Here is a 27,085-nt window from a genome sequence, read left to right on the forward strand (position 1 = left end):
TCTCTTGAAAAATTGCAAGGTTAACAAATAACTGAATCAGTTTGAGCCAGGAACTGGAAGTCAGTCTGCTTACAGGTGGTAGCAGTCATCACACATGGAAATGGAGCCAGGGTACTCAGCTATTCTGAGGAGCATTGTGGCCAGAAGGCTTCTTCCTTTCCCTGGTCAGGATTTAATTGCCATCAGATAAGTCTAGATATTTTGCGAAAAAATAAATTGCCACGCGGTGTGATCTGACTAGAGAGCACTGTTTCTTCAACTTGCCTCATCATGGCAATCACCTGGGGTTCTTGAAAGTAACCTAAGTGTTCATTGTTGGATGAATAAATAGAGAAAATATGGTTTATACAGACAGTAGAATATTATTCAGCCTCACAAAAGGAAATCCTGCCATTTGGGACAACATGGATAACCTGGAGGACGTCATGCTAAGTGAAATAAGCCAGACACAGAAGGACAAGTCCTTCATGATACCACTTATATGAGGAATCTAAAATTGTCACTCACAGACGCAGAGAGTAGAATGGTGGTGGCCAGGAGCTGTCAGGAAGGAGTATCAGGGAAGTATTAGTCAAAGGGTGCAAAGTTTTGGTTATAGAAGACAAATGAGTCCTAGAGATCTGTATAGCATAGTGCTCATGATTAATAAGTTACTTAGAACTTTGCTAAGACAGTAAATCTTATTTTAAGTGCTTTTATCACAAAAAATAAGAGGGCAGGAAGAAACTTCTGGGGGTTATGGGTATGTTTATGGCATAGACCATGGTGATGATTCTTATCTCTAAACTTGAATTATATACATTAATTATGTACAGCTATTTGTATGTCAATCATACCTCAATAAAATGGTCTAAGAAATATATTCCCAGCCTAGCCCTAGATCTACTTAATCATACTTCTCAGAGGAGAGACCTGAAATAATTATTACCTTTAGTGAATGGGGGTAAAAGGACTACAGGCATACCTCATTTTATTGCCCTTTGCTTTATTGCATTTCAGACACTGCATTTTTTTTTTTTTTTACAAATTGGAGATTTCTGACAACCCTGCATCAAGTCTGTTGGTACCATTTTTCCAACAGCATTTGCTGAATCAAGCTAGCTCCAACATCCCCTTAAGTCAAAGCCTAATCCAGAGGAAGACCCTAACTCTCCTTAATTCTAAGAAGCTACAGAAGAGAAGTTTGAAGCTAGTAGAGGTTGGTTCGTAATCTTTAAGGAAAGAATTCATCTCCAGAACATAAAACTGTATGGTAAAGTAGCAAGTGCTGATGTAGAAGCTGCAGCAAGTCATCCAGAAGATCTAGCTAAGGTATTCCTTGAAGGAGGCTACATTAAACAGGTTTTCCATGTAAGTGAAATAGCCTTCTATTGGAAAAACAAGCCATCTAGGACTTTCGTAGCTAGAGAGGAGAAGTCAATGCCTGGCTTCAAATCTACAAAGGACAGGCTAACTTGTTAGGGGCAAATGCGGCTGGTAACTTTAAGGTGAAGCCAGTGCTCATTTACCATTCTGAAAATCCTAGGGCCCTTAAGAATTATGGTAAATATACTTTGCCTGTGCTCTATAAATGGAAGAACAACGCCTGGATGACACCACATCTGTTTATAACATGGTTCACTGACTATTTTAAGCCCATAGGTGAGACCTACTGCTCAGAAAAAGAATCCTTTCAAAATATGACTGCCCATTGACGGTGTACCTGGTTACCCAAGAGCTCTGATGGAGATATACACCAAATTAATGTTGTTTTCATGCTTTCTAACACAGCACCCATTCTGCAGCCCATGAATTAAAGAATAATTTCAATTTTCAAGTCTTGTTATTTAAGAAATTTTGTAAGGCTATAGCTGCCATAGGTAGTGATTCCTCTGATGGATCTGGGCAGAGTAAACTGAAAATCTTCTAGGAAGAATTGACATCTAGGATATTAGATGCCATCTGGAATACTAGATGCCTTTAAGAAATATGATTCATGGGAAGAAGTCAACATATCAACATTATTGAGAGTTCAGAATAAGTTGATTCCAACCCTCATGGATGACTTTGAGGTATTCAAAACCAACAGAGGAAGTACTTTGCAGATATGGTAGAAAATGTAAGAGAACTGGAATTAGAGGTGAAACCTGAACGTGTGACTAAATTGCTGCAATCTCATAATAAAATGAATGGGTGAGGAGTTCTCTCTTATAGATGAGCACAGAAAGTAGTTTCTTGAGATGGAATGTGCTCCTGGTGAAGATGCTGGGACGATTGTTGCAATGACAACAAGTGGTTTAGAATATTACATAAACTTAGTTGATAAGCAGTGGCAGGATTTGAGGGATCGACTCCACTTTTGAAAGAAATTTTACTGTGGGTAAAATGCTATCAAATGGCACCAGGTGCTACAGAGAAATATTCCTGAAAGGAAGAGTCAGTCTGTGTGACAAACTTCATTACTGTCTTTAGAAATTGCCACAGCCACCCCAGCCTTCAGCATCCACCACCCTGATCAGCCAGCAGCCATGAACATCGAGGCAAAACCCTGCTCCACCAAAATTATTATGACTTGTAGTTCAGATGATTGTTAGTATTTTTTAACAATAAAGGATTTTTAAACTAAGGAATATACTTGGAGACATAATGCTGTTGCGCACTTAGTAGACTACAGTATAGTGTAAACATAACTTATATGCACTGGGAAACTAAAAAATTCATTTGGCTTGCTTTATTGAGATACTTGCTTTATTGCAGTGTGCTGGAACTGAACCCACAATATCTCTGATGCATCCCTATATTACTTTTCACCATATACCTTTCTGTATTTTTTATTTTTTTTGTCTGGAGTATATTTTTTTATTCAGTTGTAATTTATCTTTTGTATTAAGTATTGCAATTCACATTATAAATATTCAAAAGGTACAAAAGGATATTTGATTAAAATCTCCCTTTCACCCCTGTCCATAGTCACTAGATTCTTTTCTCCAGAGTTGACCAATATAATCAGTTAGTTGTGTATTATTCCAAAGTTAGTATGCCTATGAGAGCAAATACTTAAAACTACTTGTACACACACCATAAATATACATTTCAAAAAATAGCATACGATACATAATTTGTATTTTGCTTTTCTATTTACTATATCATGATTTTTCCATGTGAGTACATAAAAGTTTTGTGCTTATATTTTATGGTTCCACCCTATTCCGTTGTATGTATATGTAATAACTTAAATAACTAGTCTCTTATTGATGGGCAGTTAGATTTTTTCCAGTTTTCAGCTATTATAATAATACTATAATGAATACTTGTACAGTTGCAGTGCTCTTGCCAATACCTAAGCACTTGTGTTGTTCCAAGTACTTTACATATCTAAAAGATCATTCCATAGAAGCAAAATTACTGGGTCAAAGGATATGTGCATTTGTAATTTTGACAGATCTTGCCAAATTTTTCTCCATAGAGATTATATCATTTACATGCCTACCTTCAATATTTGTGTGTGCCTGTTTCCCTCACCAGTATAATATTTGGTAATGTTATAGTTGAAATATCATCTTTCAGTATTGTTTTAATTTTCCCTTCTTATCACAAGTGAATTTGATCATCTTCTTATATGCTTACAATCAATTTGTTTTTTCATTTTTGTGTGTGTGAACTGTTTTCTTGTGTTGTTAGTTTTTTCTTTTCTATTAGAGAAATTAGAGAAATTAACCCTCTATACAGGGTTTTTTGCAGTTTGTCAATTGTCTTTTGAGTTTACTTACTTTGGCTTTTCCCAAACAGAAATGTTTTATTTTTATTTAGTCAAGAGGATTGATCTTCATCTTTACTCTTACTGGGTTTTCTCTTATACATAAATTTTCCTCACTGTGAAATTATATTTTTGAAAAATCCCCATGAAATCTTCTATTATTTTTATGGTTATCCTAGTTAAAATGTGAGGAATGGATCTATCTTATTGTTCTCAAACAAATGTCCGGTTATCTCAACACCATCTGTAGAATAATCCATATTATCTTTGTAATTTAAAAAGTGAGTTATGGTTTTTGCAACAGGTAAATGGCATTTAATAACGGCAGGGGCATCTGTTAAAATTAAGATACTTAGAAGCCATATCAACCAAGTGCAGCATGTGGACCTTACTGGGATCCTGATTTGAACAAACCAGCTGTCAAAAGACATTTTTAAGGTAATCTTGGAAAATAGAGTAGGAACTGGATATTAAGAAATTAAAAAACTTGTTAATTTTGGTGAAATGATAGTTTTGTGTGTTCTTTTTTAACTCTTCATCTGTTACAGATAAAGAAGTATTTATAGGTGATTTGATATCTGGAATTTGCTTGAAACTATGCCAGAAATGACCAACAATCATACGAAAAGATGTTCAGCATCACTAACTATCAGAGAAATGCAAATGAAAATGAGACCTCACCTCATACTCATTAGGATTGCTACTATAAAAAAGAAAGGAAAAGAAGTTTTGGTGAGGTTGTGGAGAGGTTAGAACCTTGTGCATTGTTGGTGGGAATATAAAATCAAGCAACCTCTATGAAAAGCAATATGGAAGTTCTTTTTAAAATTTAAAAATGAAACTACTATGTGATTCAGCAATTCCACTTCTGAGTATTTACCCAAAAGAACTGAAAACAGGATTTTGTTTTGTTTTTTAAAGATTTATTTATTTATTTATTTATTTGACAGAGAGAGAGACAGTGAGAGAGGAAACATGAGCAGGAGGAGTGGGGGAGGGAGAAGCAGGCTTCCCGCTGAGCAGGGAGCCCCATGTGGGGCCCGATCCCAGGACCCCGGAATCATGACCTGAGCTGAAGGCAGATGCTTAATCACTGAGCCACACAGGCACCCCTGAAAACAGGATTTTGAAGAGATATTTTTCACATCTATGTTTACAGCAGTGTTAGTCATAATAGCCAAGAAGTGGAAGTAACCCATAAGTCCATTGATTAACAGGGGAAGAAATTGTGGTGTGTACATAGAATGGAAAATTATTCAGCCTTAAAAAGAAAACCTGTCACATACTATAGTGTGAATGAATTTGAAGGACATTATGTTGAGTGAAAAAAGTCAGTCATAAAAAGACAAATACTGTATGATTCCACTTATATGAGGTATCTAAAGTAGTGAAATTCATAGAAAGTAGAAGGGTGGTTGCCAGGAGCTGGGGGAGAGGTGAAAATCGGGAGTTGTTTAATGGGTATAGAGTTTCAGATTTGCAAGATTAAAAAGTTTTGGAGATGTGTTTCACAACAGTGTTATTAAATCTAACACTATTGAACACTTAAAAATGGTTCAGATGGTGAATTTTATGTGGTTTTTTTAGTCATGACTTAAAAAGTGCATTTAAAGATGCCAGAACAGGGACGCCTGGGTGGCTCAGTTGGTTGGGCGGCTGCCTTTGGCTCAGGTCATGATCCCAGCAGCCTGGGATTGAGTCCCACATCGGGCTCCTTGCTCGGCAGGGAGCCTGCTTCTCCTTCTGCCTGCCACTCTGTCTGCCTGTGCTCGATCACTCTCTCTCCCTCTCTCTCTCTCTCTCTCTCTGACAAATAAATAAATAAAATCTTAAAAAAAAATGCCAGAACAAAAGGGCAGCGTAGTAGATGAAACAATGACTTAACATTGATAGTGGTTGAAACAGGATAATGGTATCATAGAAATTCGTTATGGTATTTCCTTTACCTTTGTGTGTTTAAAATTTTCCATACGTTTTAAAAGTGAGATTTAGGGAGCCTGGGCTTTGTAGACAGTTGAATTTGAATTCTAGTTCTGCTTTTTAGTAATTGGAATATAATTCACATAATACCATAAAATTTACCATTTTTAAAAAAGATTTACTTAGAAAAAAAAAGATTTACTTAGAGAGAATGCACAGTTGAGTGGGAGGAGGGGTAGAGGGAGAGAAAGAATCCTTAAGCAGACTTCCACTGAGTGCAGAGCTTGACTCAGGGCTTGATCCCAGGATCCTGTGGTCATGACCTGAGCTGAAATCGAGAGTCTGCCACTCAACCAACTGAGACACTTGGGCACCCCAAAATTTACCATTTCTAAGGTGTATAAGTTGTAGTCACAGAGTTGTGCAGCTATGATCACTGTCTAATTCCAGAACATTCTTAACACCCCAAAAGGAAACTCAGTACCTTCTAGCAGTCATTCTTCATTTCCCTTTTCCCCCAGTCCCTAGAAACCACTAATCTATTTTTCCCTCTCAGTGGATTTTTCTATTCTGGAAAATTCATATAAAAGGAATCATATAATACATGGCCTTTTTGTCTGGCTTCTTGCACTCAATATTGTTTTTAAGTTCATTGATGTTGTAGCATGAATCAGTACTTCATTCCTTTTTATAGCTAAATAATATTCCCTTGTATGGTTATGCCATATTTTGTTTAACCATTTTTTCTGTCGATGGACATTTGGAATGCTCCGTGGCCCTGAGCAAGGCACGTTGCTTCTCTGAGCCTCAGTTTCCTCATCTGTAAGATGGGACTTGTAACACCTACTTGGTCTGATTGTGATGAAGAGATGGAAGGTACCATACTTAGTACTACTCCTGGTACAGATGAATGCTCAGTGAGTGACTTGTATGAGAGGTATGCTGGAACAAACTAGCACCCGTGGACAGCATAAACTGTACTCCTACTCTGACTCAATTGGAGTTCATCATAACTCTAGGTGTAAATATGTTGCCGCACAAAGTAAGGATTTTTGGTTCCTTTGCTTAGAAAACAAACATGTACACACGTTGTGTGCTATCTGCTTATCAGTGACCCTCCCCTTGTGGACTTAATGTGTGACATGACTATCTGCTGTGACTAGTCTCTTCCCATAGCCTAGCAGAAGCTTTATGCATTGCAACTCCAGTCAGGTTGCAGAAAACTACCATTATTTTGTAATTTAAGTGAAAATAAAATAGGTTAGTTGAGTTCAGCAAAAATATTTAGGTCCATAGGTTCGAGAGTCAAAATCCAGGCTTTGTTCCTTCTGGCCATGCGACCTTAGGAATAGCAATGTAAAAATGGAGATGATAATAATAGATATGGCCTTATAAGATTGAATATTAAATGAGTTAATGAATGCAGAGTACTTGGAATGCTGCTTAGCACATAGTATGTATTCAGTATCTGTTAACCATTATTACTCATATTGTTATGCTCCAGGTTTTATGTTGGAATCAGGAATAAAGAGATAAATTAAGTCTCTGTAGTCAAGGAAGTTAGCAAGGTATAACCAGTATGTAGATTATCTCAGTATGTTCTAAGTGCAGGGATAGAGGCATACACCGGAAGGGCATTTAAGGGTCTGCCTCTGTTACATGAAAAATAATGTTCTCTAGGAAGAAGCCTGGTACGGTAGAAATAAGTGCATTCTGGATTCGGAACAGCGTGAGTTTGAATCCTGTGTACTCTCATTCATTATGCAGCTTTAGGGGCAGCCAACCTCTCATAGACTTAGTTTTCCCATTTCCAAAATGGGGTGACGTTTCTGACCTCTACCTGCTGGAAGTGCTCTGTGGTCTAAGATGTTCCTAAAAAAGCAAGAAAGGATTTTTTTAAAGGTTTATTTATTTATTTTAGAGAGACAGTGCAGCAGCCCCCCACCTCCACCCCGGGAGTTGGGGGAGGGGCAGAGGGCGAGACTTTTCAAGCGGATTCCCTGCTGAGCATGGAGCCCAACCTGGGGCTCCATCTCACCATCCATGAGATCATGAGCTGAGCCAAAACCAAGAGTCAGAGGCTTAAACAACTGAGCCACCCAGGTACCCACAAGCAAGGATTTTTTGGAAAGGTGTAAGATTAAAAAAAAAAAAGTTAGATGAACTTAGAATCTAACTATGTTAATTTAACCTGTCTGTGTCTATTTCTACATGTAAGTTTTTTCATCCATACCTACCTTATTCTTGGTTGTTCTGACAATGAGATAATGTAGGTAAGGTATGTGTGGCATATAGAAGGTGATGAGCAATAAATAATAGCTTTATTATCTTTCCAACAAAGATTCCTTCTGTTACTGTGTGCAGCAGAAACTTAAGTAATATATACCATGTTAATTTCAGTATTTTCTTGAAATGCCTCACACCACAGTTTCATGAAAGCACTGGGCATCTCAATGAAAACATAGATAATACTATCTTTGTTTATAGTAGGAATAATCAAGTTTGAATCTGGGAGACACTTTTGATGTTGTTGAGTATTGTGTTCAGCCGCGATCTTAGATCTCAAGAGTGATCTTAAATTTCAACTACAAAATTTTGTTACTAACTTTCTGGACTCTAACCAAATATAGTCAGTTTCTGTTACATGACATGTTCCTCTCTTCTTCCCTCCTAGGTCTTTCAGAGCCTTGAAGACCACCATTTGGAAGTGGTGGCTTTTTTCAGGGAAAATGGCTTCCATGGCCTTCTTGCCCATGATTCCGAGTATGCTCTCTACAATATTCCTTCTTACTACAGTTCCCATGCTCTGAAGCTAAGCTGGAATGGGAAGAATCTCACTACCAATCAGTTCCTGATGCAGGAGGTAGCCAAGCAGCTGGGCTTGAAACGAATGAATTTTCCCATATTTGCTGCACTGCTAGGTAGGTATCCAAGAACAGGCTCCAGTGATTGGTGAAGTTTCCTGTTCCAATGTTAAGACATGAAGACCAGCAATTTAGCCTGTCATAATTGAATTTATCTTTTTAAAGTCCGCATGCTAAACACTGTACTGGGGAAAAACCAGCAGGCTTTTGGGCTGCTTATTAGAAACTCAGCATGTTTGTCTTATGAATTTAATATAGGACATCCTAGAAAATTATTTTGATTTCTGTAAAACTTTTTTTCTTACATTCCATAACATTTTATACAGAGTACTGTCTTAGGCCAAATGTTTTACTAGCCCCAGATAGTTTTGGTTACCTATTCAGAGCATTAGCATTTCTTTCCTGCTTTCTCAATTTAGATGAAGAACACAAATTGTTGTATATGTTTTTTTTTCTTTTTCTCTTGTGCTAACATTGTATTATAAGAATTTCCAAATACACAGCAAAATTGAAAGAATTTGGTAGTGAAAATCCTATATATCCTATATCTACCACCTGTATTCTGCCATTAACATTTTCCTATACTTGCTTTACCATATATCTGTCCATTCTAGCCGTCCATCAATTTATCTTTTAAAGATGCATTTAAAAGTAAACTCCAGGGGCACCTGGGTGGCTCAGTGGGTTAAAGCCTCTGCCTTCAGCTCAGGTCATGATCCCAGGGTCCTGGGATCGAGCCCCACATCGGGCTCTCTGCTCAGCAGGGAGACTGCTTCCTTCTCTCTCTCTGCCTGTCTCTCTGCCTACCTATGATCTCTGTCTGCCAAATAAATAAATAAAATCTTTTTTTTTTTAAAGTAAACTCCAGAGAGTTGGTTATTTTTTTAAAAAGATTTATCTATTTATTTGAGAGAGAAAAAATGCAGGTGGGGGAGGGGCAGCAGGAGAGGGAGAGAGAATTTTTTTTTTTAAGATTTTATTTATTTGACAGACAGAGATCACAAGTAGGCAGAGAGGCAGGCAGAGAGAGAGGAGAAAGCAGGCTCTCTGCGGAGCAGAGAGCCCGATACGGGGCTCGATCCCAGGACCCTGGGATCATGACCTGAGCTGAAGGCAGAGGCTTAACCCACTGAGCCACCCAGGCACCCCTGGGAGAGAGAATCTTAAAGCAGACTTCTGCAGAACGCAGAACCTGATATGGGGCTCAGGCCCAGGATCCTGAGATCATGACCTGAACTGAAACCAAGAGTTGGACCACCTGTCCAACTGGACCAGTTAACCACCTGAGCCACCCAAGCACCCCAAGACTTGATTATGTTTTCAGGTGGCTTTCTAAGTACCTACAACATGAAGGTTAATATATTGTCTCAGGTGTAACCTCTGCTTATAATCCCAAAGGATTTGAGTTTGGCACATCTAATGGAGTCAGCACAAATCATAGAATTAGGCCTATGACAAATCGCTGAAGTCACACCTCCCTGGTTTCAATTTCTTCATCTGTGAAATGGAATAGTATACCTCATTGTGTTATTGACAGAATTAAATGAAATGAGACGTATAAAATGCCGAGCACTTAGTAGGCAGTCAGTAATTGTGGGTGCTATTATAAAAGGCAGAATGACTAGATGATAGATAATAGCATGGGCTTTAGAGCTTGCTTCTTATCCTGGTGGGGGCACTTATTAACCAAGCTACTTTGGGCTATGTCACCAAACTTGTTTGAACCTCTGTTTCCTTATCTGTAAAATGGGGATAATAATACTCTTAGGCATGGTTATTACAATAATAAAACATATAATGCATGTGATACATAGTAAGTAATCAACACATAGATACTATAGATATTACATTGAGAATCTACACCTCTGTGAATTATTTGATTATTTTCTTCCCCAGAAGCCCTTTCATGGCCTGGAGGTTCTATGAAAACATTTGCACAGTCAATAAATGACAAATGTACTTTATAGGTAACCACATTCTTCCAGATGAGGACCTGGCTGCTTTTCACTGGAGCCTCTTGGGACCAGAGCATCCCCTTGCATCACTTAAGGTAAAGTGCCCCCATTTCCTGCCTATACATCCATGCCTAGGGGATATCAGGTTTTTTCCATCGGAGTTTTGATAGAATAATTACCTTTCATTAGGCTTAAAATATTTCAAATGCAGAAATTATAATTATGATCAATACCCTTAATATCTTTTTCCAGTGTAGTTAACACACAGTATTATATTACTTTGAGGTATACAGTATAGTGATTCAGTAATTCCACGCATCAAGCGCTCACCCAGACAAGTGCACTCTTTAGTAACCATCACCTATTTAATCCATCTCCACACCCATCCCTGTCTCTGGTAATCATCAGTTCTCTACAGTTAAGAGTCTGTTTCTTGATTTGTCTCTCTTTTTTTTTTTGCTTTGTTCATTTTTTTCTTACTTAAATTCCACATATGAGGGAAATCATATGGTATTTGTTTTTCTCTGACTGATTTATTTCACTTAGCAGTGTATACTTAGCAGTATACTCTGTAGCTCCATCCATGTCATTGCAAATGGCAAGATTTCATTCCTGTTTATGGCTGAATATATATATATATATGTATATATATATGTATACATATATATACACATACACATATACATACATACATACCACATCTTCTTTATCCATTTATCTATTGATGGACACTTGGGCTGCTTCCATAATATGGCTATTGTTAATAGTACTGCAATAAACATAGGAGTACATATATAGTTTTTAATTAGTGTTTTCATGTTCTTTGTGTAATACCCAGTAGTGCCATTACTGGATTGTAAGGCAGTTCTATTTTTAACTTTTTGAGAAAACTCCGTACTGTTCTCCACAGTGCCAGCACCACTTTGCATTCCCACCAACAGTGCAGGAGGGTTCCTTTTTCTCCACATCCTCACCAACACCTGTTGTTTATTGTGTTTTTGATTTCAGCCATTCTGACAGGTATGAGGTGATACTCATTGTTAAGTTTTGATTTGCAGTTCCCTGATGATAAGTGATATTGAGCATCTTTTCATGTGTCTGTTGGCCATCTTCATGTCTTCTTTGGAGAAATCTCTGTTCATGTCTTCTGCCCATTTTTTAATTGGATTATTTGTCTTTTGGGGTGTTGAGTTATATCAGTTCGTTCTATATTTTAGATATAAACCCCTTATCATATATGTCATTTGCAAATATCTTCTTCCATTCAATTATAGGTTGCCTTTTCATTCTGTTGATTGTTTCCTTTGCTGCACAGAAGCTTTTTATTTTGTAGTCCCAATAGTTTATTTTTCCTTTTGTTTCCCTTGCCTCAGGAGTCATGTCTAGAACAATGTTGTTATGACCATTGTCAAACAGATTACTGCCTGTGCCCTCTTCAAGGATTTTTATGGTTTCAGGTCTCACATTTAAGTCTTTAATCCATTTTGAGTTTCTTTTTGTGTATGGTGTAAGAGAATGGACAAGTTTCTTTCTTCTTCATGTACCTGTCCAGTTTTCCCAGCACCATCTCTTCAAGACAATACCCTTAATACCTTAAGGATTCATATAAACCTATGAAGTAAAATACTAATACCCCAGTAAATGAGATAATGAGCAAAGGACTGAAGTGGACAGTTCACAAAAGAAGAAATATAGTGGCCAATAGTATGACTAGATAGGTGTTAAATCTTCCTAGTGATCACACATGTAAATCAAATAATTTTTTTTAACCTAACAGTTTGGCAGATACTGAAAAACGAGTCTATCCGCTCCTGTCGAGGCTATGTTGAAACTGATACTCCCATATGTTTCTGGTGGTGTAAGTTGGTGAATATAAAACTTTTCTCTATTTCTTTCACTCTGCTAGTTCATACCTTTCCCTCTCTCCTCAAGCCGCTGATACTCCCTCCTCCTTGCTCACTGTCAGCTCATGAGCTAGCCTCCCATTTCACTGAGGAAATGGAAGCATTTGAAGCAGCACTTCACCTACAAAGCTCCTAGCCTTTCATCTTCTCACCTACATGCATCTATGTGCCTGCGTGTTCTGCTTGCCTTGTGTTAACTGTGGATGACCTGTCCATGTTCCCGTCTAAGGCCAACCCCTCTACTGACATGCCAAATCACATTCCCTCTTGCTAACTGAAGGGCATCACTTTTACAATTCTTACTTCTTTCTCCTGCATCATCAGTTTTTCTCTCTTCATTGGATTTTTCCCATCAGATTTATAACCATGCATCCATCTTAAAAAAATAAAGCAAATCCTGCTCTTGACCTTACTCCCTCCATCCAAGCTATTGTTCCATCTTTCCTTTTCTCTATGGCCCACATTTCTTCCTTCCCTTATAGCAAAACCCTCTAGAGAATCATCTACACTTGAACTGTTTATTATCAATTTTCCCTATTCTTTCTGCAGTCTGTTTTAAATTGTTCTTGATGAGGTCCAGATGTTCATAATCCTTGATGTTAATAAATCTAATGGCCAGTTTTCAGTTTTCATCTTACTTGACCAGTTAGTGGCATTTGACCCAATTGCTTACTCCCTCTTCCTTAGAACATGTTCTTCACTTGGCTTTAAGGACACCACTCTCTTCTAGTTTCCCTCCTTCTTCACTGGCTGCTGCTACTGTTTCCTTTGTTGCTTCTTTGTTTTCTTCTCTACTTCTTATGTTTGGAGTGTCCCTGAATTCTGTCCTTGGTCCCTTCTCTCAGTTCTCCCTACACATTTTGCCTTAGTGATTAATAGCATCCAATCTCATGACTTTAAGTATCACCAATCCATTGGTGACTCCTAAATCTGTATCTCTAGTGTTAACATCCCTCTTGAACTCCAGATTGTAATATCTAACAGCCTACTAAACATCTTAAGGAAGTGTATCTAAGTGGAAACTTGTGATCTTTCCCCTAAATGTGTTCCTCCCAGAGCCTTCCCCATTTTTATTAATGGCAGTCTCATCCTTCTAATTGCTCAGCCTAAAAACCATAGGTCATCCTTGACTTCTTGCTCTCTTTCTCACACCCTGTATTTCCTCTGCCAGCAAATACCATTAGTTCTCCCTCCAATATATGTCCACTTCTCACCATTTTCATTGCTACTACACTGGTCAAGGCACCATTATTTCTTGCTTGGATTATTAGAACAGCTTATTGACTATTGGTCTTCTGTTTGTACTCTTCCCTCCCCAAAAACTGTTCTCAGTACAACAGCAAGAGTGAAGGTTAAAAACTGATTCAGATCATGTTACTTCTGTATTCAAAATCCTCCAGTGGCTCTTCATGTCACTCACTCAATTGTGACCATGGCCTACAAAGTCCTGTACTGACTGGCCTCTGTTACAGTTATTATGTCATCTCTTCTTTTCTTTTGTTTGTAGAACCTTTGTACTTATTATTCCTTCTACTTGGGATGCTTTTCCCTCCCACATAGCTTTGTGCCTCACTCTTAAGAGGTTTTCTCAAATGTCATACTCTCAGTGAGGCCTTTCCTGACCATCTTATTTAATATTATGTGCTTGTGCACATGCATGCACACACTTGAATTCCCAAGGCCATCCTCTGCTTAGATTTTCTCCATAGCACTTATCTACATCTAGCACAGTATGCATTTTACTTGTTTATTCTGTTTGACTCCCCTCACCCTATCCTGTCATGCCTGCACTGCAATTTAAGCTTCCATGGGGATAGCGATCTTTCTGTCTTGTTCACTGCTTTATTCTTGGTGCCTATGACAGTATCTAGTTAGTACACAATAGGCAGTAAACACTTGTTGAAGGAATAAGTGGTACAGCCTTTTGCCCAATTTTATATAAAAAGTCTTTAAGAAGTTTATACTCTTTGACTAATTATAATTTTAGGAAGCTTGTAATTATATAACTGGAGAGTGAACAACAAATCATACCTACATTTTTATCATGGCATTAAAAAAACCCTGTATTTAAAAAATTTTCGAGCATCGTAAAAATAGAGAAAATAGTAGCATAGGAAGTCACTATTGTAACATCTTCTAGCTCCAACAGTTATCAAGATGTAGCCATACTTGCTGGTTTTTTGTTTGTTTGTTTGTTTCTGTTGCTAATGTATTATAAAATAAATTCTGGACCTCAAGTCATTTGATTCACACATTCTACAATATGCATCTCTAAAACATAAGGGCATTTTCATGCATGAGCACAATGCTATTATTACTCTTAACAAAATTAATGATAATTTCTTGGTATCATTTTAATATCTAGTCCATTTTAAGATCTTCCTGATTGTCCCAAAAAGGCTTTTTTGTGGTTAGTTCAAATCGGGATCCAAACCTGGTCTACAAATTAAAACCTTACCTTTAATAGCAAAATAGTGAAGCATCCAAATGGTATTATGAGAGAAAACTGATGAATTATGACAGTGTCATCAACTAGTGGCTCTCTCTATAGTAGGATTATAAATGATATGATGTTATCTTTCTTTATACTGTTTGATCTTTTCCAAGTGTTGTATACTGGGAATTACAGGGGAAAATATTTTCAAAGGAAAGATTTTAACTATGTATCAGTACATTTACTGAGTTTGAATTCTCTGTCTTAGGCCTACCTCACTCTTTTTTTTAAAAGATTTTATTTATTTATTTGACAGACAGAGATCACAAGTAGGCAGAGAGGCAGGCAGAGAGAGAGGAGGAAGCAGGCTCCCCACGGAGCAGAGAGCCCTATATGGGGCTCGATCCCAGGACCCTGGGATCAGGGCCTCAGCCGAAGGCAGAGGCTTTAACCCACTGAGCCATTCAGGCGCCCCTTACCTCACTCTTTGTCTTAGTGATCCATCACTGATGTCAGTGTACCTTGCGTATCTTACCTCTTCTAGGTGCGAGCTCATCAGCTGGTGCTTCCTCCCTGTGATGTGGTGATCAAGGCTGTTTCTGAGTATGTTAGTTCCATCAAAGACCCCTCAAACCTGGATGTGGTTGGGAAGGATGTTTTCAAACAGTCTCAGGTAAGTTGGCTTCTACTTAAGAGTCACCAGTTTTCTTACCTTCACTAGTACCACCAGCAGATCTGATTTTTTTTTTCCTCTGTGCTACCTACCTTCTCTCCTTGTAGCTGCTTGTCTTCTCCGTGCTTACAGACCAGAGCCCTAAAGTTTTCTTTGAAAACAATACTAGGCCTGGGCTGAAAGGGTTCTTTAGCTTTTCCCCACTAATTATCAATGTTAAATAAGCTCATTCTGGAAAATTTAGAAAATAAAGCCACTTAAAATCTCATTGCTCACAAACAACTTGCTGTAGTTATCACTCTAGAATATGTCCTTCTTCTCTTCTATTTGTTTCAATGTATACTTTAAAGAAGTTTTTGCTTAGTAGAGGTTAATGGGTAATGAAAAAGACTACAAGGTCCACATAAAACAAAAATCAATACGTCATTGTTAAAAATGAAATATAGGCTCTACTGGGAATTTGTCTTGTGAGATAAAATTTAAAGTTAGGAAAATAAGTTAATTTTATTTCTAATAATTTAATTTATACTTGTACTATGGGTTTTCAGTTTATTTTTAAAATTAACATAAAGTAAAACCAACATTTATATATGTGTGTATGTAGTTCTGTGAATTTTTAGCACATGTGTAGATTAAACCACCCCAGAAATCTCTCATGCTATCCTTTTGTAATCACATCCAAACATCACTACCTCCTGCAAACTACCAGTCTGTTCTCTGTCACTGCAGTTATATCTTTTAGAGAATAACATATGAATGAAATCATATAGTATGTAATCTTTTAAGAATAACATTTTTCTTTCAACATAATGCCTTCAGGAATCTTGTAAATTGTTACATATTACATCTATCAATAATTCATTCCTTTTTATTACCAAGTAGTATACATTGTGTGGCTATACCATAATATGTTTATTTATCCACCCCTGGAAGATATTTGAGTTGTTCCCAATTTTTGGTGGTTTGAATAGAGTTGCTATAAACATTTGTGTACTGGGCTTTTTCTTATGAACAAAAGTTTTCATTTCCATGGTGTGAATGCTTAGGATTGAGATTTCGGGGTCATATGGTAGGTACATCTTTAACTATAACTTTATAAGCCCCTGCCAAACCATTTTCCAGTGTGGCTGTTCCATTTCTCCCTAGCTCTTGTTACTGTCAGTATTTTTTTACAGCCATTCTAAAAGGGGTATAGTGGTAGTTCTCCATAATTTTAATTTGCATTTCTCAAATGAGTAATGATGAACACTTTTTTCTTGTGTGTATTTGCCATTCATCAACCCTTATTGGTGAATATTTTTCAACAGTCTTTTGTCCATTTTTACACGAGTTGTTTATTTACTCACTGTCGATTTTTGAGAGTTCTTTGTATATTCTTGCTTAAAGTCCTTTGTCAGATATCTGGTTTGCTAATATTTTCTCCCAGCCCATAGTTCATTTTTACATCTCTTAACAGTGTCTTTTTTAAAAAGATTTAATTAATTTATTTGACAGAGAGATCACAAGTAGGCAGAGTGGCAGGCAGAGAGAGAGGAGGAAGCAGGCTCCCAGCTGAGCAGAGAGCCTGATGCGGGGCTCAATCCCAGGACCCTGGGATCATGACGTGAGCTGAAGGCAGAGGCTTTAACCCACTCAGCCCCCCAGGCGCCCCTTAACAGTGTGTTTTGCAAAGGAAAAGTTTTAAATTTTCATCTGTTATGGATCATGCTTTTGGTGTCATCTATAAAAATCCTTTGCCTAACTGCAGGCATGCTAATATTGTCCCGTTTTCTTGTAAAAATGATATACTTTTACATTTTACATTTAGAACAAATCATCCATTTTGAGTTCATTTTGTATAACGTGTCAGGTGTTTTTGTTTACATTTTGAGTATGGATGTTCAGTTGTTTGAGCAGTTCATTGAAAAGACTGTCTTTTCTCCATTGAATTGCTGTTTGTGTGGGTCTGTTTCTGAACACTGTTCTGTTGAGTTGACCCATGTGTCTATCTCTTTGCAAATAAGACTCTGTCTTGAATACTGTAGCTTTATGGTAAGTCAAAATTAGGTAGTGATCCCTCCAATTTTCTTTATCTTTTTCAAAATTATTTTGTCTATTCTAATTCCTTTCTCTCTCCATAATCATTTTAGAATAACCTTTTCTGTAGCCATAAAAATAATCCTGCTGGGATTTTTAATGGGAATTCCTTATATTAAATATACAATTGACCCTTTAATAACATGGGGGTTAGGGAAACTGACCCCCCCCCATGCAGTAAAAAGTCCATGTATAGGGACGCCTGGGTGTCTCAGTCAGTTAAGGATCTGCCTTTGGCTCAGGTCATGATCCCAGGGTCCCCACATCAGGCTCCTTGCTCAGTAGGAAGGCTCCTTCTCCCTCTGCCTGCTCTGCCTGTTCTGTCTGCAGCTCTCTGTGCTTCTGCTCTCTATTTGACAAATACATAAAATCTTCTTAAAAAATCCATGTATAATTTTTAATTCCCCCCAAACATAGCTGGTAATAGCCTATTGTTGCTTGGATGCCTTACTGATGACATAAACTGTCAACCCGTATTTTGTATGTTAAGTGTACTATATACTGTATTCTTATGATAAAGTAAGCTAGAGAAAAAAAGGCTATTAAGAAAATTATAAGGAAGAGAAAATGCCTTAAAGTACTGTATTGTATTTATCAAAAAAAAATTCACATATAAGTGACCCATGCAGCTCAAACCTGTGTTGTTCAAGGGTCAGCCTGATAGATGAATTTGAGTTTTCAGATCCAGTAATACAATTATCTCTCTCCATTTATTTAGTTCATCTTTGATTTTTTTTCATCAGCATTATATAGTTTTCAGCATACAAGTCCCATACATTTTTTTCTTTTTTATCATTATTCTTTAAATTTAATTAATTAACATAAAATGTATTATTTGTTTCAGGGATACAGGTCTGTGATTTATCAGTCTTATAGTCTGTAATTCATCAGTCTTATATAATACTCAGTGCTCATTACAACACATAACCCTCCCCAATGTCCATCACCCTGTTACCGCATCCTCCACCCGCTCCCCTCCAGCAACCCACAGTTTGTTTCCTAAGATTAAGAGCCTCTTATGGTTTGTCTCCCTGTCTGGTTTCATCTTGTTTCATTTTTTTCCTCTCTTCCCCTATGATCCTCTCTTCTTAAATTCCACATATCAGTAAGATCATATGATAATTGTGTTTCTCTGATTAACTTATTTCACTTAGCATCAGACACTCTAGTTCCATCCACATCGTAGCAAATGGCAAGATTTCTTTTTTGGTGGCTGCATAATATTCCATCATATATACCACATCTTCTTCATCCATTTATCTGTCAGTGGACATCTGGGCTCTTTCCACAGTTTGGCTATTGTGGACATGGCTGCTATAAACATTGGGATGCAAGTGCCCCTTCAGATCACTACATTTGTATCTTTGGAGTAAATACCAGTATTGCAATTGCTGCATCATAGGGTAGCTCTATTTTCAACTTTTTGAGGAACCTCCATACTGTTTTCCAGAGTGGCTGCACCAGCTTACATTCCCACCAACAGTGTAGGAGGGTTCCTCTTTCTCCGCATCCTCCCCAACATCTGTTGTTTCCTGATTTGTTAATTTTAGCTATTCTGACTAATGTGTGGTGGTATCTCATTGTGGATTTGATTTGTATTTCCCTGATGCTGAGTGATATTGAGCACTTTTTCATGGTGTGTTGGCCATTTGGAGGTCTTCTTTGCAGAAATGTCTGTTCATGTCTTCTGCCCATTTCTTGATTGGATTATTTGTTCTTTGGGTATTGAGTTTGATAAGTTCTTTATAGATTTTGGACACTAGCCTTTTATCTGATATGTTATTTGCAAGTATCTTCTCCCATTCTGTCAGTTGTCTTTTGGTTTTGTTGACTGTTTCCTTGCTGTGCAAAAGCTTTTTATCTTGATGAAGTCTCAATAGTTCATTTTTGCCTTTGTTTCCCTTGCCTTTGGAGATGTGTCCAGCAAGATACTGCTGTGGCTGAGGTCAAAGAGTTGCTACCTATGTTCTCCTATAGGATTTTGATGGATTCCTGTCTCACATTGAGGTCTTTCATCCATTTTGAATTTATTTTTGTATATGGTGTGAAAAGTGCTCGAGTTTCATTCTTTTGTATGTTGCTCTCTAGTTTTCCCAACACCATTTGTGAAAGAGAATTTTCCCATTGATATTCTTTCCTGCTTTGTCAAAGGTTAGTTGACCATAGAGTGAGGGTCCATTCCTGGGTTCTCTGGTCTGTTCCATTGATCTATGTGTCTGTTTTTGTGCCAGTACCATGCTGTCTTGATGATTATAACTTTGTAATACAGCTTGAAGTCTAGAATTGTGATGCCACCAGCTTTGGTTTTCTTTTTCAACATTCCTTTGGCTATGCGGGGTCTTTTCTGATTCCATACAAATTTTAGGATTATTTGTTCCAGTTCTGTGAAAAAAGTTGATGGTATTTTGATAGGGATTGACCTGAATCTGTAGATTGCTCTAGGTGGCGTAGACATTTTAACAACATATGTTCTTCCAGTCTACGAGCATAGAATGTTTTTCCATTTCTTTGTGTCTTCTTCAATTTCTTTCATGATTATTCTATAGTTTTATGAATACAGATACTTTGCCTCTTTGGTTAGGTTTATACCTAGGTATTTTGGGTGCAATTGTAACTCCTTATTTCTTTCTCTGCTCCTTCATTATTGGTGTATAGAAATGCAACTGATTTCTGTGCATTGATTTTATATCCTGCCACCTTGCTTAATTCCTGTATGAGTTCTAGCAATATTGGGGTAGAGTCTTTGGAGTTTTCCACATAGAGGATCACGTCATCTGCAAAGAGTGAGAGTTTGACTTCTTTGCCAATTCGGATGCCTTTTATTTCTTTTTGTTTTCTGATTGCTGAGGCTAGGACAAGCCCTATACATTTTTTAACAGTTATTTAAGTATTTTATAATTACAGCACCTATTGTTTTTTTTTCATTTCAATTTCTAATTGTCCATTGCTACTGTATTAAAATATGATTGTTTTTTGTGTATTGACCTTGTATTCTGCAACCTTCCTAAACTCACAAGAAGTTTTTTAGTAGATTTCTTGGTATTTCTGTGTAGATGATCAATTAAAAAAAACAAAACAAAACAAAAAAAAACAATCAATTGTCTGTGAATAAAGACAGTTTTATTTCTTTTCTAGTCTCTTTGCCTTTTTTTTTTTTCTTACTGCACCATCTAGGATTTCCAAACAATGGTGAATAGGAGTGATGAGAGAGGCTATATCTTTTTCTCATGTTCTCAGTCTTTGGGAAGAGCATTCAGTCAGCATTAAGTTTTACATTAGCTGTAGGTTTTGTCGATGTACATTATCAGGATGAGGAAGTTATGTTCCTCTTTTACTAAGAGTACTTATCATTAAAGAATGGTCTGTTTTGTCAAATGTATTTTTTTGCATCTACGGATAAGCTCATGTGCTATTTCTTCTTGAGTCCATAGATTTTTGAATATTGAACCTTCTTTGCATTCCCAGGATGTGGTGAAGGTATACTTCCTTTCTTATATTATTGGATTTGAATTACTAGTACTTTATTGAACATTTTTGCATTTATTTTCTTGAGGAATATTGGCCTATAGGGGGTTTTCTTGTGCTTTGTCTGGTTTGGTGTATCAGGGTAATGCTGGACTCAAATGAGTTGGCAAGTGTTCTTCTTTTTTGCGGGGGAGAGATTGTGTAGAATTGGTTTTTCCTCTTTAATTGGTAGAATTTGCCAGTGATTTCTTGCAGAGATTTCTTTGAATTTATGCTGTTCAGAGTTTTCTAAGCTTCTTGAATATCTAAGTATGTCTTTTACTAAATTTGAGAAGTTTTCAGCTATTTTTTTTTCAAATAGTTTTCCTATTCCATGTTTTCTTTTCCTTCCATGAGTATAATGACACCAGTGTTAGAACATTTGGTATTCCTGTGTATCCTTGAGGCTCTATATTTTTCAATAAAATTTCATTTTTGTCACTGATTTTCACACTGGATAATTTCTTTTGATTTATCATCAATTTCATTGACTCTTTCCTTGGTCATCTCTGGTCTGCTATAGAGCCCATCCAGTGAGGTTTTTTAAAATTTTGGTTATGAATTTGGTTATGAATTGTTAAGTTCTAAAATTTCCATTTGGTTCTTCTTTACATGTGATCTTTTTTTGCAGAGACTTTCCATCTTTCTTTTTTGTTTCAGAAGTGTTCGCCTTACTTTCAAGCACTTTTATAAAGCTGCTTTTACATCTTTGTCAGATAATTCCAGCATGTTTGTCATCTCGCCATTGAGATTCTTGGTCTTTGTTTCAATATAATAGAGAATGTTTACAGTTTTGTTTTAGGAGGCAATTGACCCATTTAGGTTCAGACCACAGGTTCTTACCATCCTTCTGTGGGCAGTGGTATCATTGTCAATGCAATTTTCAAAGTTTGCAGACTTATTTGGCTTGGTCCCATGTGTATGCTACCCACTCAGTATATCCAGTCTGGGACTTGTTTGGTTGTTTATTTCTTCAGTTCTCGGAGTCTGTTGTCTGCTGTTTAGTGTCAGATCCACCCATTCTGTTGCTCCCTCTCTATTATCTCTTCAGTACTTCTGGTTCATATGGTTCCATCCTTTCTCAGTGTCTGGGGCTAACCAGCAGAAGGATAGAAAGAGAGGAAAAGCATCAAAGGCTCGCCCTACCCTGCTGAGACTGCTGCTTCTCTTGATTGGAGAGGAAGGTTGCCATGCTGCCACATTAAGTTTGTTTCAGGCTGGTACACATGAGAACAGAAAAAAGGAAAAGAAAAAAAAAATTGGGGTGTTTCCGTATACTTTCTTGAGTTTTCAAGAACCCCTTTCCCATTCTTCAAGCCAGAACTAAACTTAGGTTTCCCCTGGCGCTCTCTGTCCACATCAGTATATGCTTCCAGGTGTTAGGCTGCAGTCTGTCCACACCAAGGGATACTGCAAGAAAAAGAAATGCTAAACTCACACTTGATTCTGTGATACTTTGAATTCTGGTCTTCTTCCCCAGTCCTCCTGCCACTGTTTACTTTTCAGAGTCTTCAAATAGTTGCTCCTAGGTTTTATAACAACCTTCCAGTGGGAATAAGGTAGTGTGTTTACTCCATCTTATCTGGAATGGAACTCTCTCCGTAGATTTTTTTTTAAGCAAATAAAACATGAAATCAGCACTTCTTTTTGGGAACATAAGTTTTCCTAACTAGTTATGTGGTAGCACAATCTAGCATCCGTTACTTTATATCTAACTTTCTAACATAATTAGAAAAAGGGTTGTTTTTCATTTAAAAAAATGTACTTGGGCTTTATTTTCCCAAAGGGCTTAATTTCTTTTTATATTCAAATAATTATTTTTCCAAGTGCCTTTCCTAACATCTTCTTTCATAATTCTTTCTTTAACTGTACCAGATCTCTTGTTGCATGACTTCTAGCATGATGTACACAGTCCTCCATCATTTCCCTTGACCTAAGGAAATCTTGACCTTTATGATAGATTTTGCTCATTCACTTTGTTGATTTCCATTGTACTTTCAGCTGTTTGCAAAGGCACTGACTCACAAAGAAAGAAATTCACATAGTGAGTAGGGAGAGATGTTAGTGTTAAGTAGGAGATAACTGTTTGGATGGAGAATAAGTTTTCCTTCCCTTTTTTATTGTGATAAAATATATATAACATAAAGGGGACGGGCTCCCAATCTGGTTCCATCCGGTTTTTCCACCGCCCCCGCGGCGCGTTGCAGCAGCTCGGGTGGCGGGAGGAGCGGCAGTGGCCAGGCAGCCCAGCTTAGCGAAGGCTCTCGGCGCGCCGGCAGCCACCCCGCACGCGCCCGCCCCGCCGCCACGATGCCCAAGAGGAGGGTGAGCTCCGCCGACAGCACGGCAAAGGAGGAGCCCAAGAGGAGGTTGGCGCGGTTGTCTGCGAAGCCCGCGCCTGCAAAAGTGGAAGCGAAGCCCAAGAAGGCGGCAGCAAAGGATAAATCTTCAGACAAAAAAGTGCAAACAAAGAGGAAGAGGGGAGCAAAGGGAAAATAGGCTGAAGTGGCTAACCAAGAAACAAAAGAAGACTTACCTGCAGAAAATGGAGAAACAAAAAATGAGGAGAGTCCAGCATCCGATGAAGCAGGAGAGAAAGAAGTCAAGTCTGATTAATCTCACATACCATGTCTAATCAGTGGTCCCTGTCTCCCTTCTTGTACAATCCAGAGGAATATTTTTATCAACTATTTTGTAAATGCAAGTTTTTTAGTAGCTCTAGAAACATTTTTAAGAAGGAGGGAATCCCACCTCATCCCATTTTTTAAGTGTAAATGCTTTTTTTTAAGAGGTGAAATCATTTGCTGGTTGTTTATTTTTTGGTACAACCAGAAAATAGTGGGATATTGAATGTGGGAGGCTTTGACTGTCTTGGGTGTCAGCTCAACATTCCATAGATGGGGTAGTTTTTATATCCTGTAATACCAAGCATACTAAATGGCAATTTGGGGTCAGTCGTGCATTTAATATGTCTTGAATATTTTAAATTACTCCTTTTCCCATGTTGTTTTGGTAGAATTGTTGCCTAAAGAAAACCACTCCTAGATCTTGGCTCTCCCTGTCAGAATTCTTGTGCACTCTGTAACATCTTGGTTGTGGTAGTCCAGTTTTCCTAGTAACTCTGTTAATGTGCTGTGCAGGGTTGAAAATTTGAGTATGTAGAGTATATGATATTAAATTGTGAATTAATGGGACTTAACACTGTAACAGTGTATCAGCATTTGAATCTATTGGTACTTGATACACTGTTAAGGAAAAATTGCCTCCAAATTTTAAGCTGGAAGGTCACTGGAATAACTTTTAGAAAAGAATCACAACTATGTGACTTTTTAGATTTTTGGTACGTACGTTAGGAATTGTGTACAAATTGAAATGTCTGTACCGATCCTCAGAACAATGAATAAAAACTCAGTTATGAAAAAAAAATATATATATAACATAAAATTTACCATCTTAATCATTTTAAGTGTGCAGTTCAGTGGTATTAAATACATTCATAGTGTTGTGTACCCATCACCATCATCCATCTTCATTATTCTTCATCTTGTAAAACTGAAACTCTGTACCCATTAAATGATAACTTTCCATTTTCCCCTCCCCTCCAACCCTTGGCAACCCCAGTTCTACTTTCTTTCCCTATGATTTTTTTAAAAGATTTTTATTTATTTATTTATGTGACAGAGAGCAAGGGGGAGAGAGAGCACAAGCAGGGGGAACAGCAGAGGGAGATGGAGAAGCAGGCTTCCCACTGAGCAGGGAGCCTGATGTGGGACTTCATCCAAGGACCCTGAGATAATGACCTGAGCTGAAGGCAGACACTTAACTTACTGAGCCACCCAGGCGCCCTTCTTTCCTTATGATTTTAACCACTTTAGGTGCCTCATCTAAATGGAATTAAACACTCTTTGTCTTTTTGTGACTGACTTATTTCACTTAGCACAATTTCCTCAAGGTTCATCCATGTTGTAACATGTGCCAGAATTTCTTCCCTTTTCAAAACCAAATAATACTCCATCATATGTTGACAGGAAAAATTTTGTAAGTGTTCATCTGAGTGGTGAATATTTTTGATGTTACAGCTTTTGGTTCCCTTTATAACTTTATGATCTTTGGAATCTGGATAATGACTATTCATTAAAAAAAGGATCCCCCTTTTCACTAAACAATAAGAACAAAAAATTTAAAAAATAGGGACTTTGCTGTGAATTCCACCCTAAATGTTTTACAGTGTTTCCTAGTCTCCTTTGTATGTATGTATGTTTTGATGTGTAAAAATTTTTAACCTGCTTTTTTAACACTATGTCTTAAATCAGTTTTCATTGTTGTATAATTTTCATACATATCATTTTTAGCAGTTGTAGAATTATGAGAGCTCTTCTAAACAAACATACAAAAACTGCTAGGTAATAGCATTAAAGGACAATGTTCTACTCTGCTTCCCATGTTCTCTGGGGAGCTATAGAAGAAAAGGGTAGGATATTATTATATATGATCGTATATTAAATACTGAATATACTTCCACAGAAAAGGTCCCATGCTAGACACTAAAATATAAGTGTGAATAAACTCTTCTCTGTTCTTGCAGAACTTTTGTTTAAATGGTAGGCAGAGGCGCATAAATAAGTAAAATGAAGAAAAACCACAATAAATATGTGACAGAAGGAAAGGTTTCATAGAAGTTGTACCCTTGAAGGAAGAGTAAATGTTATGTCAGGACACAGAAGAGTGATACATTGAGAGACATACTCGTAATTCAGTATTTTAGGGAATGAGGTCATAGATCTTTACTCACTGATATTGAATAGTTTACAAGTTAAGTGCAGAAAGCAAGTTGAAAAAACAGTATAATAATATGATTCCATATATATGAAAACAAAACTATATTGGTATATATACATAATATGTATATGATAGGACACAGATCAAACTGATAACACTGGTCACTTCTGGGGAGGGGAGTAAGTACAGAGCTATAGATATTAAGGAAGACTGTATGTCTTTTATCTTTTAGGAGATTGTTAGGTGTGTAATTAAATATAATCTGGAAATAATAGTGAATATGTAACTAATGGAACCTTGATACAGTGGAATATTATTCAGCCAAATATCATTCTATAAGTCAGTAATTTGCATGTAATCTTGAGATTTGGGATACTTTTTCAGACAATTATATACGTAATAGATTATTGAGAAAGCAGAGTGATTTTATTTCTAAGTGAGGCTAGAGGACCTGGTGATCTTGATTTCTGTGTTTGTGTGCCTGAATGTTTATAAATAAAGACATCTGGAATGCTATATAGATCCTAGAATGTTAACAATTATAGATTCTGAGAGAGAAGATTATACATGTTTAAAATTTTACCTTTTTGGGTTACATATTTAATAATTTTTATATATTTCTTTTTTAAAAATATTTATTTGAGAGAGAGAGAGACAGTGAGAGAGAGCATGAGCGAGGAGAAGGTCAGAGGGAGAGGCAGACTCCCCGTGGAGCTGGGAGCCTGATGCAGGACTCGATCCCGGGACTCCAAGATCATGACCTGAGCTGAAAGCAGTCGCTCAACCAACTGAACCACCCAGGCGCCCATTTTTATATATTTCTATAAGAAAAGTTTCTTGTAGCTGGATGGTTATTTTGTAGAAGGTACTCAACATTGGGGCTATATGGTGAATTGGGCACTCTCATGCATTGATAATGAGAGTATAACTTAAGACATCGGTTTTGGAAAGAGATTTACTATCGTGTCAAAAGTCTATGCATTTTAGACTTAAAGACTCCTGCAGATTGAAAGTGAGGAGATGGAGAACCATCTGTCATGTAGTGGACATCAAAAGAAAGCTGGAGTAGCCATGCTTCTCTCAGACAAATACTAACAAGATGAAGAAGGGCATTATATCATAATTAAGGGGTCTGTTCATCAAGAAGATCTAACAGTTATAAATATGTATGCCCCTAACTTGGGAGCACCCAAATATATAAATCAATTAATAATAAACATAAATCCATTGATGATAATAC

At 37.3% G+C, this 27,085-nt stretch overlaps 1 protein-coding gene and 1 pseudogene across 3 annotated transcripts in view; both read left to right on the forward strand.

Moving 5' to 3' along the window:
* Positions 1-27,085, forward strand: part of FAM120C (family with sequence similarity 120C) — a 110,710-nt gene that overhangs the window by 13,686 nt on the left and 69,939 nt on the right. For all 3 annotated transcript variants that reach the window (XM_032847957.1, XM_032847958.1, XM_032847960.1), the window contains exons 2-4: positions 8,331-8,577; positions 10,488-10,570; positions 15,358-15,486. In XM_032847957.1, coding sequence (XP_032703848.1) covers positions 8,331-8,577; positions 10,488-10,570; positions 15,358-15,486 — 459 coding nt within the window. The remainder of the gene's footprint in view (positions 1-8,330; positions 8,578-10,487; positions 10,571-15,357; positions 15,487-27,085) is intronic.
* Positions 23,311-23,682, forward strand: LOC116861416 (annotated as a pseudogene).

Source organism: Lontra canadensis, unplaced genomic scaffold, assembly GCF_010015895.1.
Source record: "Lontra canadensis isolate GAN:19392208 unplaced genomic scaffold, GSC_riverotter_1.0 scaffold197, whole genome shotgun sequence".
In the NCBI taxonomy this organism is placed as follows: Eukaryota; Metazoa; Chordata; class Mammalia; order Carnivora; family Mustelidae; genus Lontra; species Lontra canadensis.